We start from the raw sequence: 21,545 nt of genomic DNA on the forward strand, positions 1-21,545 counted from the left end.
TAGACAATTATGCTTACTACAATGCATAAAGTTGGCAGTTTGTGGGTCGGGTGGTTGAAAGAAAGGTTCTGAGTGTCTCACACACACTAGACGCCAAGAACTTTTTTGCTCATAGATTGCTGGTGTCGTGTGTGAAATCACAACATTGCCTATGATCAGTTCTGTGTGAACGGCGGCATCAGCACCAGCAGAACAGCTTGCTAATGGTCACGTCATGAATTTACGTTACAGAGGTCACCAAAGTTGTCTCCATTTTTATGCTATCTCTGCAAAATGTTGCCATTTTAACTGCTGGTGTGACCAGGCTTTGAAATGTTCCATCTACTGTTGAAATTGATTGCCATTTAAGCTTTTTAAAGACTAAATGTCTTTTAACAGTATGCACAATCAGGGCTAGGTACTGACCTTCGATACTTTTAGGCATGGACTGAATTGCCTCAATAGTATTTAAAATGCCTTTTCTTCTGATACCAAACTTCAATATCTAAGGAGTAAATCTCATTTGTGTCAGTGAGCCAATAAGCATGCGGCATGCTTGTACCAAGCTGTCTAATTTAACTAACACGCCATGGAGGGATGCAGGAAAAACACTACACTATCCACAGAGACAGGGCTCACCTCTGTGTTGTTGTATATTGAGAGGCTTGACTACATTGTGTGTCCTAGGTGTAAAGAAGCTGAATATTAAAAAGAAAGTTTGTACCATAACGTGTAATTTTGTTTAAAATGGATTTCTATAAAATTTATATCGAAAAAAGTTCAGTCCAGGAACTGGTTATGGAGTCATTGGTACTGCTATCGAAAATGTTCAGCTGAACACTTCATATGAAACTTTAACTAAAAAGGTTGAAAGCTACATGCCCGCTAAACATAAAATACCTTATACCCCTCTTTGTTCTCTTACATATGACGTTAGGTTATAAAGTCACTCAAAAAGGTAGAAAAATGGATGTCATTCAATAATTAGACCACATACCATGCGATATGAAAGGATGGAAACACAGTCGAAAAATAACATGAGATATTTCTTATTCAGGTGGAGAGCCAGTGAAATGAGTGATGGAATACAGCAGCAGGAGTATAACAGAACACAACGGCTCACCAAGGTTACCATGGCATCCAATTTTTTTTCGTCTGTCTACATTGTGTGATGAACGGAAAACATCTATAAAGCTCTTACATAGTCTACAATGAGTTCCTTCTTATCCATTAGGACACTATGTTTTATTCTTTTGTTATGTGCAAGGTACAAGTTCATGGCAGAAATTACAATATAAACATTGCATGTGCGCATCGTAGTTGAAATAATCAGGGTTTACAGATGCTGTCGGCCATATCCACCTCCAGAATCAGGCTGTTCATCTCAATTTCAGGGCAGTGAGTAAAAGGTTTGGTGTCTTCTCTCACAATTTACAACATCTTCCTCTTCTCAAACTCCTACAGAGATGGACAAGAGAAAGAAGGAAGGAAGAAGACACAACATGAAATGGAGATAGAAGTGAATGATTTATTCATGCAAACAGTCTCTGTTTTGATCCTGTGTATCAGATCTGCTGTTGAGGCAGGGAAACAGAGGCGGCTGGAGCTCCTGAGAGCCTGTTGTTTTTTCCTGGAGTGCAAATCATGTAGCGTTGTACGTGACAGAAAGTTCCAGTAGTCAACAATAAAACAGCTTATTTCCTGTGATTGATGGAGGTTACATATGCAAAAATCTGATTTATGTATGTGAGGTTACAGTTTCGGTGTTTATCAGCACGGTCCAACCATGTGACTACAAATGAGAAAGCATTATGTTATCCATTAAAAAGGATGTAGCTATTTACATATTCAATTTGGGAAATATCACACAAGCCGTAGGATGATAAAATATGTCGTTCCCTAAGAACTTTCTATTGCACAGGGGGAAGGTAAGTTAATGCAAATGTCATTTATAAGGTCTGCAGAACACACAGGCACTCATGCACATGTTGGCCAGTTCCTCCGTGGCTTGTTGATACCTGAAGCTCTAGTGCCACCTTGAGGACAAAATACTTTCATGATTGTGAAATGCTTCAGAGGCAACCTTGGCATCTCTAACCCCAACTTACTGTGAAGGATGAAACGAACGAGGAGACATTGCGGGTGGAGAGGAGATTTCTGACTTGCAAATCAAGTGAGGTAAGAGAGTGACACAGGGTTCAGTAATTAGGGACAAAGCGATAGAGGAAATGAGGATCAAATAAAAAGGAGTAATGAAATGGAAAGAGTGCAAAGAAAGGAGGAGGAGGATATCTGTGACAGAAGCAAAGCGATGTTTTGTTGGTCCAAAGTAGCAGACAGTAACTCAAGGGTACATGACAGGAATCCTAGCACTGAGGTAAAAACAGAGTTGTTTGTGACAGAGGGGTGACCCAGACTTTTTGTGAGGGACTCAGACACTTGACAAGTCAAGTCAAGAAAAAGAGGGGGAAGGAAAATGACTAAAGTAGAAGTTGCCACTCAAAATGAGTGAAGGAAAATATGAAGTGAAAAAAAAGTCAGAAATTTACAAGTGAGCAGTGACATACAGCTTTAACACCCCCGGGGCCAGATGTATGAAGGGCGCAGGTATTGTAAAAACACTCTGCGCAGATGCCTTCAACTTGAATTTATTACACAAGCAATATCTTTAGATTAAATGCCTCTGTAGATATCTGGACACCTGCATGAACTTAACTTGAATATTGAGCAGGAAAAGATAATACTATCTGCTGCTGAAATTAGGAGTTCCTGATATTTCATGAACAAGTAAGGTCATGATTATTCTATATTGCATATGATTTAAGACTCAAATTAGGTTTTCTGATACGTTGTTTTTGCACCAGTGACACTAAAAATTAATTTCGATATCCCTGCAAGCACTGCGTATTTAAATTGGTTTCAACATACAGTACTTTGCCATTTTAATTGTTAAAGGCCCTTAAATAATATTTTCTCTACTTCCTACCAGTATTCCCTCACTTTTATTGTGATATTTTTTCATGTTGTGAAAATTGTCCTTTCAGATTATGAAGCAGGTCGAGGTTCTATATAAATACTGGGAAAGTTTCAAAACGCTTAATCGACAGAGAAATGCACACAGCCCGAATCCAGAAATTGTGCTTTTAAGCGAGCTGTCAGGACTTCAGTATTGTTGTGATGTCACAACTACTATATACACGGTGGGCCAATCGGCAAATATTCGCCGATGTTTATGTTGTTTTTTTGCAGTTGGACTTGGATGGCTGCAGGGAAGAAGAGGCTGGCTAACAAATCCTTGTCGTCACACATGACATAAGAGGTCAAAGGGTGCCATGCACACCTGATGTGTTTACATTGAGAGGAAACTTTGTCCATGTGGGAGGATGACGCTTTTGACGGTTAAAGATCAGTGACATAAATCGCCTCGAGCAATACAGACAAAGACAGCGCAGATGTGTAAGACCCAGCAGACTCTGCTTTTTCAGAGAGAGGGTGAATACAGGTAGATTCAGACAGACAGTATGAGAAACATTGTTTTTTTGTTTTGTTTTTACATTAAGGCATGTAAACAGGTTCAAGCAAAAAAACTGGCGTATGAACCTGAAAATTAAATAATACTGGACCTTTAATAATCCCTCAAGTGTTTTCATTTTCCTGTGTACCTGTCTACCAGGTTTGAATTAGACAACTTGTAAAAAGCAAAACAGGAAATATTATTATTATGTATGCATGTAACGAGAATGTAAAACTTCAGCAAAGTTGGTTCAATTCGATGACGTACCACAGCCCTTTTTCTGTCTGGATTAGTCTTCTTGTTAACTGAAACTCCGCTCAAAATATCGATTTAAAAAGGGATAGTTCGTTTTTTGGAAGGGTTGCATGAGGTTACCCATAGTCAGTGTATAACCTTAGAAACAGACAGGAGTACAGACGCAGAAGCTGCTGTGGATGGGGGCAGCAGCTGCAGAAAAACATACTTCAGATACCTTTAAAAAAACACCTCAGATCAGCTGTTCACCACCCCATTACATTGCTCAGTCCTCCTGCCTGCTTCTCTAAACTGGCGACTTGCTAACCGGCTTCTATAGTAGGTAATACCCTGAAGTACCTCATACAACCCTACTTCAAAATAGCCGAACCATCCCTTTAAAGATGCATGGCTTTCCTGTCTTATAGATGAACACATAAAACAGTCACTTGAAAGACTGAACTGAATTAATGTTTGATCTAGACAAGAAGGTTTTTTAGGTCAGCCTATTATGTATTTTACCAAAAACATCCGCCGTATGCATTTATGAACTTCTAATTAAGTATGATGACGCATGTATCCACTTCTGCACACACGTTTTCACCGCCTGCGTCGAGGCCACCCTGAGCAGCTGGGGTCGTCATTGTTTCTGCCCGCACCCGAAGCATTATGCTTACTTGCTTCTATTACTTCAATTACAGCGGTCAATGAGATTAACAGAGATGTATGAACACAATGTGCAGCAAAATGAGCAACCACCTCACACGTTTTTCATCATTACACACAATGATTATGAATTAAAAAATATCTTGTGTAAATCTATATCTGTGTGCAGTAGTGCCAGCAGAGGTAATGAACGTATAAGATGATGAATGAGTGTAATACATGCTTTCACTTTTTATACATCTTGTTAACAGTTTTTCCCTAAAGATAAATTGAAAGAAAGAGGCAGTGGCACCTAGTCAGCCACTGTCAACACACGTTTATTAATTTCTGCCTTTCTTTGGCACAATAAAAGTTCAATCTCAAACCTTGCTACACCCAGACAAAAAATATTCATAGTAAACGTTCTCACATTTGTAACTTCTCTGTGATCAAAGACGGAAATACAAGTGACCAGATACCTTGTTTTGTAGCTGAAAAAAAGTATTATTATGGTGTTATTAAAAAAATATTAAATAATGTTTCTGCAGTTCCGAGTAAAACAATTGAGCATAGAAATGCATATTTGGTTATTTGTTTTTAAGTTCTGAAATATTTTTTCTGTATGTTTTTAAATGTCTTATTATTTCAAGCCATATAGAAGGTATGATGACTACTGGCTTAATGTTATTCTTTTGATCTGTGAGATTCTTACTTTTGTTTATATGTATAATACATACAGTATATACAGATAAGTGCTTCTTTTAACATGCATTTGTATGTAATAAAAATTATTGTTATTTGGGGTTTCACCAGGAGTACCATGGGACTAGCATGTGATCAGAGCATATTTATGTAATGATGACATCTCTGTACACACAGCTCTTTCCCAAGAGGAGCGTTCAGCTCGAAACATCACAGTGATTCATGGTGGCTCAAAAATTGCAGTATGTGGTATTATTGCATTTTTACATGGTATGTAAATTGATGCAGGTAATGCTGAACCAAATTTCACAAGCGCAAGTTCCTCCTGCAAACATTTAGCTCTCGGCGGTTAGCAACCGGTGCTGAGGTTACCACACCAAGCACATTGGTGAGTTAGAGTCCTGACTGAAGCCAGGGTCAAGAAAAGAGATGCAAGTCGGAAAGAGAAGAGATTAATGGATGAGGAGAATGTTACCGTGCGATTGATCATTTTTAAAGTGCATGGAGGGGATGCGAAGAATGCAAAACAGGAAAGTAACAATACATCAACATAAAAATACTACATTACAAATAAAAGTCCTAAAGTAAATGTTCCTATTAGGAAGAACTGCCCCCTTCAAAGTGTTATATCACAACTACTTAGAAATGTATGTGTGTGTATATACTGATCATAGATTTATGTCAAATCTTAATGTGCAAAGTAACTACTGTACGGCTGTCAGCTAACTGTAGTGGAGTAAAAAAAGTGCATTCAGTACTTGAGTAATGGTACTTGGTTATATTCAACCATCACTGTTCATCATTATTATTCTTTAGGCCTCTGTATACAATATAGTATCTTGCTAAAACAGAATCACCTTGAAAATAGTGCTGCCCAGCTGGGCAGGGGACATGCTGACAACAACTCCAGCTGATTGGAGGGCTGCAATCTTCTCTTTGGCTCCCCCTTTTCCACCAGCGATGATAGCACCAGCGTGGCCCATCCTACGGCCGGGAGGAGCAGTTAGCCCTGCGATGAAGGACACCACGGGCTTTGAATTAGCACCCTGGACATAGAAGAGGGAAGGAAGAAAAAAATTAGAGTAAAATGAGGTGAAAATGGACAAAAAAGGAGAATACGCTCAAGTGAAAATGTGAGGATGTCAGTGCCGTTAGCAGAGGAAGGGGTGTGTATAAAAAGAGAGGGAATGACGATTCTCCACCTGCATTTTATTCATTCATTAGAAATTAAACACCCCATGTCCTCCCATTACAGAGCCCCCATGATAACAGCCTTGTCTAACCAGCCATCTCTGTTTCAGCCTGCATTATTAAAACAAAGGGTCAATCAAGCCATTTAATTGCATGGGTTGGTGTATGACCAGATAGGGGCTCAGCCTCCTGCCATTTCACATCATCTCATTTCTGAGATGGTAATTAGTCATGCAGGCACTGATTAGCCCTGTGCCTGTCTATGCTGCTTGCTCATTGATGGATGTTACGTTCAACAGTTAAGATGATTTCCAAGGTGAAGAGAGCTAATATTTCATCTTTAGCAATAACATCATAAGCAGGAAGGACAGTTTGTGTGTGCGCACGTAAGAAGCTAATATTTCATACTTAGGAATAACAACATAATTGTAAAAGACGGCTTTGTGCACATGTACACACAGTACCGTGCTTTCAATGGAGGCTGTGGCTCATCTGGCAGCTTGCTTTCAACTGTCAAAGCAATACAGCAAGGGGCTTCAGAAACACCCACCTCTACTGCAATTTCAACTCCAAATTCTGACCCAACACTGGCAAGAACAAGATGGCATTTGGTAATACAAACTGGAGATGACGTTTTAATAATGAATAGCAGGATGTATATCAGGGAGGGAAATGTTGAAGACATTGGATATAATTGCACCGCTAATGAGACATTAACACTTGCAGTTAGTAGGCCAATAAAGAGAGAGGGAATAATACTTTAAAGTGCTCTAAATATGTCACAAACATCTGTTTTGTGTGTTGAAAAATATAAGCACAAAACAAATTAGCACCAAACCCCACTCAGTATTCAGAAGGCAAATCACGTTCTGAATAAACAAACCACCCTCATGTGAATCAAGTCTTAAATCTACCTCAAACGAAAGGGGTTTAATTACTCTATTAATCCCTGCCTCCCTTGATACTGAGTACTAACAATGCATTCACTTTACCTGTCTTTTGTCTCGCACTGTTAGCAGTTCAGATGTATTACCTTAATAATGAGACCAATAGGGTCGTTCTTCCACCTCTGTGTGCTAACATGACTGGAGGAGGGCTTTGTTCTATAAACACAAAACAGCACCGAGCTCGCAAAGCCAAATGGAGACAATTATACGCCCCTATAAACATGACAGGTAGGCATGAATACATTTCGCATTTGCACATACACACAGAGCTCACCAACACTTTTCAAACCTCAGCCTTTCTCCAGACTGCAACCTTCGTTAGTTCTCAGTGTTGTTTCCACAGAATTACAAGGGGTTTAGCTGAGCTCAGTGGAGACAAGCTAGGCTGAAAAATCAAGAGGCTGAAATAGAGAAAAATTCAGTAAACCTCTACGGCAGCTTAGGTGCCAAATATACTGACCTACTTAATATGCATGAAGCAAATTGTAATATGGTTATTCTGTATATAAACTATTTCTGCCTTCAGAAAGCCTGTGAAACTCTGGCACCTTTGATACCGGTGACTTAAGAGCATATTCTGTTGGCAAGCATCGCAGACACTGATGAAGACTGAACCTTGAAATATGCTCTGCATCATAAAATCTGACAGCAGAGCCTAGTGGGAAGCATAAAGTTGTTTTCTTGAATTTTATAGAATTAAGGCATCGATAGATAAAAGGGCAGCAGTAACTCAACTGGAACACTGATGGATACCGAAATCAATAATTCTTCACCTTTTAGTATAATGTGTCTTTCTCAAATAGGAGTTCAATATATTCAATGTTGCATGACACAAATCGATCATGACACTAGACCTTTAATTTCACTGAGCAGTCTGAACTTAATATGTTTTGTGTGGCAGAATATGTCATGTTAATGTGAAATGCAGTATCTTAAAAAATGTTTAAATTCTCAGATTAACTCTTACAATGAGTGACCCTATCCTACTGAACATGAAATCACAACATTCTGCAAAAGTTTATTTGATTTCACATAATATAGTTCTGTCTTTGGTCTTCTGTCTTTGGTGTCTACCGCTGCATTCATATGGTGCTGGACTAATCTGAAAAATGAGTCCCCTACTGGGAAAATGCATGTGAATGTCCCCTTAAGTCAGAACAGCAACTTGGAAATTCAGGGAAAAATTTGGTACCCAACTTGATGAATAGGGTTACAACAGTTTGAGATTTTCATGCTATGATAACCAGGTCAGAAAATATCACGGCACCAGGTATTCAATTTTTTTTTTTTTTCTTTTTTAAATGGAAGAATATGTGAAAAGTCTCCATTTTAATACAATTACTAAAATAGTTGCCAATTGATTTAATAGTCTACTAAATGTTTAAATGTTGCAGCTCTAGTCTAAAGAACAGCTTGCAGCTTAAAATGTCACTGTTTCCTTTTGTTGGGGCTGTCGCAGTGAAGGAATTTCCCCCTGCGGTGATTCATGTGGGCTGGATGTAGCTAAGTGGCCAGCTAGTTATAAAAGTAGATTACAGTGGAAATAGCCTCCAGTGGGCACAACACCAGTATGTGGTGTGATGTATCTTGAGGTATTCAGGGGCTTATCCGCCTTTGTTTTTAACATCACCTTCACTAATTTGTATGATGTAATTATTTTGGCTGAGCTCCCCTCCTGCTTCTTTCCAGGAACACTGTGCTTCACCTTATTAAAAACAACAAAAAACAAACATATGGGAGCTTTCCCAGGTTAGTGGATTGGTGATACAAACTTAAATGTATTCAAACCGAGTAAAGTTTGAACCAAAATAAAAACAATGTCTCTTCTCTGCTATTTAGGTCCGCACAACTGACGTTAGATCTGTAGCTTACTCCCACACTCGGCTGGGCTTTTCATGTCCGTGTTTCATTTGAACTGTCGCTCGCTGTCAACACTCTGGGAGTGGGTGAGGGGGGGTTTGTACTTTATATTTTGAGTGGGAGAAGTCATTCTCCTGAGACGCCAGCGTGAGATTTGCATGCATTAGAGCAGCCGAGGGCAAATCAAATTCATTTCTCTGCTCATGAACACCATAAGAACGTGAACATGCACACAAACAAAACATACATACACTCACAAAATTAACAGTTTTATAAGTCATCTGCTGAGAGCAAAATGCCAAGTTCAGGCTTGGTGATGTTAAAAAAAAAATGTCAATTACAAGTTTGCAGCCACTTGGCTCTATAAGCTTATCATCACCCTACTGCTCTTTATCACATGTGGCATCAGAAGAGCCTCAGTGCTGGTCAGAACTGCTGATTTCTAGAATGTGTGAATCATACCTTCGTCCCATCTGTCACTCCTTTTCTTTATCACACGGACATAGACAAGTGAGAGAGACAGCCTGAGGCTGTGGTAAAAAGGACACTTTGTCCTAGACATATGATGGTTTCCAGAGTTCGCTACAACTGGAGGATTTGAAAGGAAATGGCTATGAGGTAATTCAGAAAAGGATACAGGGTTTTTATACTGACAGATACATCGGCTGAGGTGAAGCACTGTAGCAGAGGATATTACAAGGAGAGAAAGGGAAAATAAATGGTGTGTCCAGTGTGTTATTTACTTACAGAGTTGTGCTGTTTAAGGTACTCCGCAGCATTCTCCTCAGCATTGCCTCCAATTTCTCCAATAAGGATGATGCCCTCTGTCTTCGGATCCTGCAGGAACACCTCCAGACAATCTATGAAGTTGGTACCGTTGAATGGATCCCCACCAATACCTTGTAGAAGACAAATCAAACACTTGTTGTATACGCAACACTCTGGAAGGGCCATTTCTGTGAATATCTGAGGATCACATGGCTGTTCAGCCAGAGAGTGGAATAAGAAACTGACGTTCTGTCAATATAGTCTGAAATTTAGCACTTATTAGGATGGGATACTGGAGTTGCCTGAATCCATTTGGCACTGCTTGAATTGTTCCATAAAGCACATTAAAAATGACTTGTTAGGTTCAGCCGTATTTTACATTACCAGCAATTATGTAATTTAATTTTTGCTTAAATAAAATGTTTATTACACCGCTTTGTTAATAACGTTATAGTGATCAGTAAATCACAGCATTCTACAGTCTATTATTTTAGAATAGCAAGCTAGTATGGATCGATGCTGTGGAAGGACTTCTGATCTGGAGGACCACATCCATCAATCGGAAGAAAGAAATACAGTAAATTTAAAATCAGATGTGGCTGAGAAATGTTATTTTCCATTAAACCAATACTTTGTGTCAAATTATTGACTTCTTTAGTAAGTAGCCTCTTAATAAGCGAGCAAGTCATTATTGTGAAAATGCATCGACTTTACGAGAGCAAAGTGAGTGAATCAAAATAGTGAAGTTGCAGGCCAGAAAACAATTCAATTTAATTAACTGGAGGGTGCTAAAATCCTTCAGTGAAGGGAACTGCGGTCGGGCGATAATTCTCTATAGGTTCGTCACTAAAAGCGACTACTTTATTAATATAAAATTATTGATAACAGTTTTAAATTGATTACCTAACATAACAGCAAAGAGCTTCAGTTTTATTATGTTGAACTGAACTAAAAAAAAAAGGAGCAGCATTTTTCAATTTTACTTCAAGGTCACTTTAAAAGTTTGTTTAATATTATTACTGTCCTCATCCACCTTCATCTCTGCATGGGAGTTTAATGATAGCTTTCCGTTCCAAGGAACATGACTTACGACACTTTCCCAAATCAGATAGGTCCAATAATCATTTTCAAAAACAATTTTCACGAAAAATTACACCAGGATCTATGAAAGAATGGACAAATCTCCCTGAGATAAATCTCCACAGACAGAACGTTAAATAGATTTATATTCTTACTATTAAGAAACCTGGCAAGACCAAGAAAAAAAACTCACATGAATAATAATCAAGAGAAGCACATTACCAGCAACCAAGATGACAGTGGTATTAAATATTGTACTAGCTGTAATTTGCTGTAGCCCCTAGGTCATACTCAAACTTAAGAAGTCACTAGCAGAACCACCAATAAACCCCCTTAATGAACTCTACAATATTTAATACTGTTGCAGCACTGGCTTTATGAAGTCTGGCTAGAGGACACTACATAATTAAAATGTATAAATAATAATGAAGCCAAGTTGTTTTTCAGTTAATTTTGGTGTCCAATGAGCCCTTTAATATAGATTTTCTGGTGATAGATAAGTTGGCCAAAATAATTTGTTTTTATAAAATGGTTAATCTTTATATTCACTGTGTTGCCAAGAAGTAATACAGTTGAGTATAATGGTGGATCCCAGTACGTACAGCTGCAACAACAACCGACATGGTAAGGGCTCTTAGCTGATTATTTCACTGAAAATGACAACAAGGACCAACAAAAGATCAATCAGTGAACACATTTAGTTAGTGAGATACATTTTTGACAGCAAGAAACTTTGGGCCTCATTCACCAACTGTTGTTTTTAGGTAAGAACAGGATACGCACACTCAAGAGCATGTATGCGAGTCCTGACCTGTCTGTGAACAATAATAAGGGCCGTTGCCTTTTCTGACGTGTCAGCCCAAATCAGCCCTCAGTGATGCCGCTATGTCATAATACGTTTGTTCCATCCTTGTTGCGTTGTTTGCCGCGACAGTGGCTTGTACTGAGACTTGATAAAAAATAATTTTCTCGCCATCACCTTCCACAAAACTTGAAGGTAACAAAAAACAGTAGATTAATTTGTGGCCGTAGATGCAGACAGCGTCCTCTCTGTTTGAGAGACTGCGTGGCTTCTCTCCGCTTGCTCTCCACAACACTCTTGAAATAACTTTAAAAGCACAAAAAGGAACAGAGGCATAGCTGGAAACAACGAGCCCATCCAAGTATTCATTATTCAATCTCACCAAAAAGAATCGTGAACTGAAAAACAAGAGACAGCTTAAAAAAAAAAAAACATTCATGAAATCAATGCTCTATGAATGGTTTTAAGGATATTCATGGGATACTTTATAGAATGGTCTTTCAGTTTTGAACCTCTTTGTTTCATGTGATATAGAATCACAGGAAATGAAACAAGATTTCGAGGACAAAGAAATTTAAAAATTTGACAAAGTTTCCACTTGCATCTGTGCCACGCCATCGGCCTGTTCAATCTTAATGATGCCCTTCAAAGATGGCAGCGACTTCAATGTTCTGATCAGACGGGAATATTTTAAGCAATGATCAGAAAGATGGTAAGTGCTTCTTCAATTCAAAGCATCTGTGCTATTCACTTGAATGCATCAGCATCTGATGAGTTGTGTTGCAAGGGGAATTTAGTAGATTGCCCCTTAAAAATGAAACAAAATGTTCCTGCAAGACAAAAGTATAGACACGTCACAAGAGGCCATCTTTCTTTGTCTCGTAACTCAGGTCTTTGGTCTTGCATTCAGAAAGAGGCTCAAATTAAATGTAAGCATTTGATGTTAAGGGCCTGATATACAGTGACCATTCTGTCTTCTGGCCAAATGCAACACTACTTCCAACAACCAATAAAACAATATGCAGTCTCAGGATCAATTTGTTATTTCAGTTCAGGCTAATTGCTTGTGTTTAATATTGTTTGGACACAGATATAAGAGCTGTGTTACAGTGTGCTAAATATAAATTCAATATGCCACAGGTCATTGGTAACCTACCAATGCAGAGTGACTGGCCCAGGCCGACTTGTGTAGTTTGATGCACAGCTTCGTATGTCAGGGTACCAGATCTCGACACAATGCCTGGAAGAAAACATTTCGTGATGTTCATTTTTATTATTTTTTTTGGAAAATTACAACTAAAAACCCTGCTCCAATTAGGGGGGATAAAATTATATATAAAGCAGCTGTCATTGTCTGTCCAACATTGACAGAATCTTTTCAACATGAGAGCAAAAAGAGATCACAGCTGTTCCGTCTATGTTTTGTGAATGATGGCAGTTGATTTACCATAAAAAAAATACTTCCTGTAAAGGTTCACTGGTCAACAGCAGCACATACTGCTCTTCAAGCTGTCAACAATAGAAACTCAATCTACAATTTAAGTTGAATGTTTAATTTGGGAAGAAAGGTAGTGATACTAATATAATTTTCTGTTCAATCACACAGTAATTTAAAGATTGTACTTCATTTACCCCCCATGTTAGCTTTCATTTTCCAAACAGTTCTAAATACAATAACATTTAGCATTTAAAAGGCATCTTATATTTCCCTGTATAAATTAAATGCTCAAAGATCCAAACAAAGCAAAAGAAGAAGTGCGTGATTTTATGAATTTCATGGAAAAATTAGGAAATCTCACCAATTCTCCCCTTCTTGTGAATGTGGCCTGGCATGATTCCAATCTTGCACTCTCCAGGCTGCAGAAAGATACATTTTCCGCTTGTAATTAAAGAACATTTACTGTGACACATGCATATGACCGTGTGCTATTTTACTTTACTGCTTCTGCTCACTATCATTGAAAATGTTGTATTACAATTCCCCTTAAAGTTTTTTTTTTGTACGACAGCTTTTCTCTATGGAAATCGGTCATTTATTATTTAGCTTTTCTTTTTAACCATAAGCTCTCAATATGTAATCAATGCACAAATACCCATGAGTGAGGACAAGTACTGTAAGTAAAGTTTTGTCTTAATACTATACTTTAAAATCCAGGAAAACTGCAACTTTTAACCCACGTAACTGACATTTATTGCAGAAAAATCAAATCATAATTTTCCATATGCTTTGTATATGTGAGACTTGAAGATGTACATTAAATAGTGATGTCTTGTCCCATGTGAGATGGGCCAGATATATTGGCATGACAGAAATAAATAGGAATTCATGAATGAATATAGTTGGTCATGTCTGTCTTAAACTGATCTGACTGAAGTGGGTAATTACTAAAAGCTATTTTTTTTAATAGGTGTAGAGCAAAATGCCTCTGGACCCGGGATTACCAAACACTTTAATACAGTACTGTACAGAAAATATTGTGTTCAAATTATAATTACACTGTTGCCTTAGAAAGTATTGTGCTGTTTACATTACAATGCATTTCTACATTTTAACAGGCCTGTAAATATACTGAAGCCTATAAATGGAAGCAGAGTTTGAAAAACATTCATGAAAATTTTCCAATCTTTGTCAAAAAATAAAAAAATAATAATAAATAAAAACATATCATGGGAGTAAAAAATAAAAATTACTGTATTTTTTTTTTTGTACATTTGTATAGTAATCTGTTTGCTCCAAAAGAACGATTTTCACCATACTACTACACAACACAGAAAAAACAACAATGTAACTGCTGCGTAAGTTAATACTTCTTTAATGTTTAAGGTGCCTGGCCTTAAACGCGCGTGTGCGTGCGTGCACGCGTGTGTGTGTGTGTGTGTGTGTATAATAGCTTACATTGATGACTCCTGGGCAGTTGGGGCCTATGAGACGGGTGGTGCCCTGGCGCAGGAGCTTATGTTTGACTCTCACCATGTCCTGCTGGGGGATTCCCTCAGTGATGCACACCACCAAGGGGATCTCGGCGTCAATGGCCTCGATGATGGCTGCAGCCGCGAACGGAGGAGGAACATAAATCACGGTGGCATCAGCCCCTGTGCCCTCCTTTGCCTGAGGTAAGGAATAAAGGTATTGGTGGTGCATTAAAAAATGGAAATTGTTAAGTTATGAAATAGTGCCACCTAATGTCTCTTTTAAATCTATCTGTGAAGCTTCAGTCCTCCACAGCAGCAGCAAACCATATGACATATTTCTGATTCAATATATTTACAAGGGATTAAAAAAACAAAACAATGAGGGATATATAAGAGTCACACATACCTCCTTGACTGAATTGAAGACCGGGAGGCCGAGGTGCGTCTTACCACCCTTGCCAGGGGAAACACCTCCCACTAACTGGGAGCCATAGTCAAGAGACTGCTGGCTATGAAACGTTCCCTACAAGGAAAGAGGACTCAGTGTACACATGAGTGCATAATGAAGTTGGGTACAAACACTTTCTGTAGCATCAACCTTGAGATATCATTGCAGACAGAGAGGAAGGAAGAAATATGCTGCCATCCAGGATTAATCACTCATGCTGCTGAGTAAAGGGATGGATACATAAGTGAGGATGGGTTCTTTTAGGGGATACAGCTACAGGCAAATATATTCAAAGAGAAGAAATCGAAAATAGATAAAGAAAGATGTTGCAGAATATTTGAGAAAAAAAAATCAAATGTTGCTTTGGATATTTTCCAACACTGACTGTAAAATATCTCCTGAGAAAGATATTTTTACTGAAGTATTTCACATGTCACTTTCATGTAGGCCTTTGGGAATCTGTCATGGTTGCACTGCAACAGATGAGATAATTTATTTTTGAGGTGGATAGAGTAGCCCATAACTGTACTCAAGTAGATGTAAAAGTAGTAAACAAAATAACTGCTTGATTACAAAAGTATAACAGCATAACACCAGCAGACTACTGTCTCTCCTCCAGTGTCAACACAGTTCTCTGATGTACTGACTTCAGACCAGCATTCACAACCAGAGCCTGCTCAACTGTGCGCTGGTGATTCCTCTGTAAATTTTAGCTGCTAGTGTGCTTTGAAAGCCATTACAATCATGTTGCTCTTGCTGTAGCTTCATCCGCTTTGAGGCGAATAACAGACCACCAGCAGACCTGGGACCATCTGACCACCTGCCTCTTAAAGGATCATGAATGCATTGAATAATAAATAAATAAAAATAAAAATTCAGACTGTGCAGCCGGGTATTTAGAATATTTTCATTTGATGTAAACGTGCAGCCATAAAACATGGACTGTGTGTTAAGCTTTAAGTGTCGTTACTGACCTTGGAAATGGCACATTTGAAAAATTATGTCAAAATGCAATTTAGGGTTTGAATATTGTAAAACAGTGTAAAACATCATACAACTTCAATGAAGCTCTGTAACCAGCTGATACAGAATTCAGTTAATTTCATCTTATTTGTTCAAATTCATCCATTCATTTTTTCCCCCTACCGGCCGACAGGTTTCTTTGTTTATATTATATCTGCTGCTACAAATACCATTAATAACTCATAATACTTGTAGGCCCAAACTGACTCCACACACTGCTTCCCTACAAAGATTTTTCACCACACTTCTTCTCCAGGCACATCTACAGTTAATCTCTCTCTAAATTCTATATGTTGTTAACCTGTATCTACCCTTACCGTCCTATCTGTATTTCAATCCTGTTTTTTTGTTTGTTGCAACAACAAAAGAAGAATATATATTAAGGGAAAGGATGGAATCTGGATGTAAAGAGGTCAACATGTGTAGATGTGTAGCTGTTCTGTGTTTGTTACAAATATAATCAGGCCCAATTTGAAATGAAAATAAACAAGATAAAGCGGCAACAACACTAAAGGGAGTACAATGCCTTTTAGGAGGTAAAATCTTCTGAGTGAATCTCAGCAGTACTTCCCCATAAAATCAGTGCATCAAGGCAGTGTCTTTACTTTCTGCTGAACAAATCCTATAAATCTGTAGTCTGTTAATTATTCCTGTGGATGCTGAAACAATTTAGATAAAGTAGCCAAGCATCATTACCACAGGTGCAAATAAATGACGTTCATGTAAAAATTATAACTAGCCTATTAAGAGGAATTAGAAGCTATGAATCAGCATTTTTCCAAAATTGTGAAATACTCCTTCACTTTCTGCTAACTTTGCTGTTTTTATCGATCATCATTATCGCAAATAAATTAGAAAAATTGTTCGCTTATCAAGCCAGAAAGAAACGACAGTGTGCACTCAATAGCACTTGCTTCATTTCTCATCCATTTCTAATTACCCGGAGTGTTCACTGGAACTGTATTTTATGTATTTAACAACCTTTTATTATGTTGAAGAGAAAATGGAAGATGAAAAATGGAATGTGCGTAAGGACAGAGGGGGGACATAAATCTGTAAAGTCCATGTTTCTGGCTTGTTGAACAAGCTTGCCAAGATTTTTATTCTCTTTTACTGGACATGGTTCAAAGGGAATCGCCTGAGCTTCAATGCTCTTGTATAACTGGAAGGTATCATTAGTAAGGGTAGTTATGGATGGGGGAAATGGAAGAATGATTAATCTATTGATTATTTTCGTGAGTAATCCATTAGTTGTTTGTTCTATAAAATGTCAGAAATTTGTGAAAAATGTTTATCAGTGTTTCTTAAAGCCTAGGATGATGTTCTTAAATGTCTTATTTTTCAAAGATATTCAGTTTACTGTCAAAGTAAATAAGCTTAAAAAATATTCACATTTGAGAAGCTACAATCAGAGAATTTGACTTTTTATTCTTAAAAATTACTCAAACCAATAAATAGATTTTAAAAAATAGTTCACGATTAATTTAATAGACAAGTAATGGATTTATCTTGGCATCTCCAATGTCTGTGGGAATTCTCATTCATCTCTTGCAAGTCAAAGTAAATTTCCCCAAAACTAGCTGAAATAAAAACCGGAACAAAGCTGATTTACAGGCCTTTAAGGGAAAGAAACAACTTCACAGCAATTACTCTACAACTGATCCAAGGACAAGTCTCAGAATTTACATGAACATAATAATGAATATTACAAATAAAAATAAAAAAGGAAGAAAAACAAATTATTCACTCAGATCCGATTTTGATAGTTTAAATAGTTTTACACTTTTCCTGAAAAAATTGATTTATACATGTTGTTCTTGTTTTATTTATTCATTAATTAAAATATTTAACTTAAATTTAACCAAGTACTGTTATTCGGTTTTTCTCTATTGTGATTCTACTTCTGTCTACTCTGCACAAAGTCCCCTACATGTTGGTGTGGCCTGTGAGATTGGCAAACAAGTCCCTCTGAGACAAAACTGTAATTATGGGTTATACAAATAAAAATAACCTTGAATTTAAATTATTTATATAATTTAGTAAACGCCACTGTTGGGAACCAAATGTCAAAACATGAATAAGTATACACTTCTGTTATCTCTCCTCACTGGTCATCTTGGTCATACAGAAAGGCTTTGACGCTGAGAGACTGAGAAGTTGTGTGTTAGTAATTGTGGTTGTAGTAAGGAAAAATCTGATGTGAAGCAATAAAAGAATTGTGGTGATGTAACAAGTTGTCAGTACAAACCTGCTTCCCTGTGAAACCTTGGCAGATGACCTTTGTGTTCTTGTTGATGTAGAGGTGCTGTCTTGACGCTGTATAACAGTGCCTGACTCCACTTTGCTGCACTGAATAGAGAAAGGGGTCAATGTAATACACAAGTCAATATTATTCATCAAACCTTACAGTATAAAATCTTCTCTATCCACTCATTGTCCTTGAAAACAGCATTATGAATCATGCAGGATTTTTCTAAAAAACAACAACTATGTATCTCATACAAAAGTAATCCCCTCACTTATGACCCACTAGAAGTGTGAGGCAGTGATTTTCAACCATGGCAAGCGTCTTTCTTTTCACTGTAAATACAAGGTTAAAATAAGACCAGCCCGTCTTTAAACCTTTCTCCCAAGGCTTTTGCACTCAGTGTTTTGGCAACAATCTCTTTGTTCCTGCAATCATCTTTTATTTTTTCTGAGCTACAATCTCAGCTTTTCTTCAGACTTGGCAGCTGACTTTTACCGCAACATTGGTTTTTATTAAATTTCTGATAGAACTGTCAATTCCAAGGCTATTAGTAGCGCATGTTTTATTTTGTAAACTAAAAGTGCAGGGTAACCAAGTGTATTTGAAACCATTTTTGCCAGTAGAATGATAGAGCATCACTACATTTAATAGAACGGACATAGCATTAAATACTACATGTAGTTGTAGGGACAACCTGACAGAGATTTATCACTCAACTCTGCAATATTTGGATTATTTTAGCTCTTTTTTTCAACAGCTCTTATCAGCTGTCTCTAGCTGCTGCAGATAGTCGTTTTCAAATCCTAGGAAGTAAGTAGCAGTTCAGGTCAAAGTACAAGTGAGGAGACTCTGTCAAATTTTATTGTACTGAGACACAGTTGTTGTATAACAACCTAACCATACTACAGGTAAAACTAGTAACATGCCTCACTATGAGCTACTACAGACATAGTGGCTGGTGACTGGTACACAGATGTTGCATATGTTCAATATGGTTTTAGAGGTATCAAATCATAGCTGGTTCTCTTCCCATAAAAGGGCAGGAGGAATTAATTTAGTTGCATGTTACGGAAGCCCTAAAGGGTCATACATTACATACATTTAATTTCCTCTGTTTTCCCGTGATAACGAGATAATTTTGATCCGTTTTCTCGTGATAACAAGATCATTTTTATCCATTTTTTGTAATAACAAGATAATTCTCCTCCGTTTTCCCTGGATAACAAGATATTTAATTTGATAATGAATGAAACGTGATAGGCCTGAGATTTCCATCACACCTGACATGTCATGTCTCATAAAGACTTTTCATATCTTGAAGAACACTATTAACAACACTGATTTCAGTTGGCTATTTACTGTTATGAACTTAAACTATATATTTATGTGCACGTAAAACTGTAAAATGTATGTTGTTGTTATATATTGTTGACAAAGTTTGTTAAAATAAAACAAAAAAAGACCTATGTAGTTAATGAGGACATCAGGCTCACTCACGCCTCCGATAAAGCTGCAGCCTTACTAACTGTCTTCATAGATGACGCACAGTAATGTGAACATTATCTGTAATAGCGAGGCATAAAGCTATTTCACCCTGTGCCAGGACCTGATAGAAGAGATATGGCATGGTGATCGATATTCTCCTGCTCATCTGACATTGATACACTGATTGTTTCCTGCAATGATTTAATACACTACACAATCGTTTTGATTTCTCCAGATCTCAAATGAATCCTCTCGTTATCACGAGAAAACGGAGGAAAATGATCTTGTTATCACGAGAAAACAGAGGAAAGCAAATGTATGTAATGTATGACCCTTTGGGGCTTCCGTAGAATGTAGCCTCTGTTTTACTGCTATTAAACAGTATTGCCTAATGATGGCCAATTATTCTTTTTACTTGAGTAAACATGGGTTGAATGTAAATATACAATATAATTACTTATTTAGTGCTGAAAAAAGTACTCATTTAGTTCTGAAAAAACAAAGGGTTGCAGTGAAGTCCTGATCAATGGACGCAGACTTGAAAGTAGGAAAAACTTGTACTGTAATCTTGATAAAGGTTAAATCACTTATTTGGAAAGGGACAAACATTTTAACTCAAATGTCATCCAGGATCCTGCGCACTTGTCTTGTCCTTTTTCCACTTCTTTGACATTTTGTAAAACACTTTATTAATAAACAGTTAAAAAATAAATTGTTTGCAGCCTACGACTTTTACAACTGATTACCTCTTCAGTGCACTGTAGTGCAGCTGTTCTAAAACCTTAAGCCAATTAATTCAGTTTATTAGGCTAATAAGTTTCCCTCTTTCACGTGTCAGCAGCTACAACCCAGCAAGAAAAAGGCATCAAAGAAAAGCTGCCTGCTAGTAACAAAACACTACGTGATAGAAGATGACTGATGAGCACCAGCGCTGCTCTTTGTGGTCTGGAAGCGTAAAGCAGTATTCACCCCCACTGGCTGAACCTTGGTCTTCTGTTGTGTGTCTCAGTCAGAGACAACTTATCAATGTACAAAGTTCACCTGCACACGAGCTCTATGTGTCCCAACAAAATGACAGCTACTACACCAATGTTTTTATAACGATATCTAATGAAAAGGTATCCTCTAAAGCAAACTTAAGTGCCAGATATCTAAATAAATTCACAAAGCTGTGAGGTTAATCATGCATGCTCAAGACAGATCAACTGAACAGATCATTTAGCTCTCAGTACAGGGGGGAAAATAGCATTAGCTACTCTAACAAAACAACCTGAGCACAGTGAATGGACATGCTACATTTAGTCTAGAGGACTTGCAAGGTCAAATGTCAATACTTGCTCTGGCCTGAGAGCAGGCAGACAGGGGGTTGTGGTTACATTTCAGTTGGACGTTAGCGAAAAGCTAATTAGCTGGCTAACTGTCAGTGAGAAATAACACAGGCGCTGGGCATGCTAATGCGGCTAACTAGCTAGGAAGCTAACTGACAGACAACCAAGGGGAGTTTTGCTGGCCAGTGAACGACAACGCTCAGCTAATGTACGTCACAGAGCCAATGAGTATGACCGACTTACAGAAACTAAACCGTCAAACGTTTCAAGTGATTAAAACTTGAATTTACTAAAATACTTACAAAGCAGCCTGGCAAACAACCTGCTGTGAGACATCTTCGGTCATTCACCAATGACACCCGAAGCTGAGGACCCAAT

At 37.8% G+C, this 21,545-nt stretch overlaps 1 protein-coding gene across 1 annotated transcript; it reads right to left on the bottom strand.

Annotated features, from left to right (window-relative positions):
- Positions 1 to 983: 983 nt before the first annotated feature.
- suclg1 (succinate-CoA ligase GDP/ADP-forming subunit alph) lies at positions 984 to 21,533 on the bottom strand. The gene is made up of 9 exons (XM_083925194.1): positions 21,470 to 21,533; positions 18,355 to 18,455; positions 15,042 to 15,158; positions 14,619 to 14,831; positions 13,522 to 13,579; positions 12,879 to 12,962; positions 9,820 to 9,971; positions 5,932 to 6,120; positions 984 to 1,437 (listed from the first exon to the last, which is right to left on the bottom strand). The coding sequence occupies exons 1-9, from the start codon at positions 21,501 to 21,503 to the stop codon at positions 1,411 to 1,413; spliced, it is 975 nt and encodes a 324-aa protein (XP_083781320.1). The 5' UTR covers positions 21,504 to 21,533; the 3' UTR covers positions 984 to 1,410.
- Positions 21,534 to 21,545: the final 12 nt, after the last annotated feature.

Source organism: Echiichthys vipera (assembly GCF_963691815.1).
Source record: "Echiichthys vipera genome assembly, chromosome: 2".
NCBI classification, from domain to species: domain Eukaryota; kingdom Metazoa; phylum Chordata; class Actinopteri; order Perciformes; family Trachinidae; genus Echiichthys; species Echiichthys vipera.

Bases quoted from the DNA above. Each gene is read 5' to 3' on its own strand.
- suclg1 (XM_083925194.1), bottom strand. From the start codon at position 21,503: ATGTCTCACAGCAGGTTGTTTGCCAGGCTGCTTT. The intron at 14,832-15,041 runs GTATGTGTGACT...TCCTTACCTCAG, and splicing joins TCTTCAATTCAGTCAAGGAG to GCAAAGGAGGGCACAGGGGC. The intron at 6,121-9,819 runs GTAAGTAAATAA...TTCTATGTCCAG, and splicing joins ACCTTAAACAGCACAACTCT to GGTGCTAATTCAAAGCCCGT.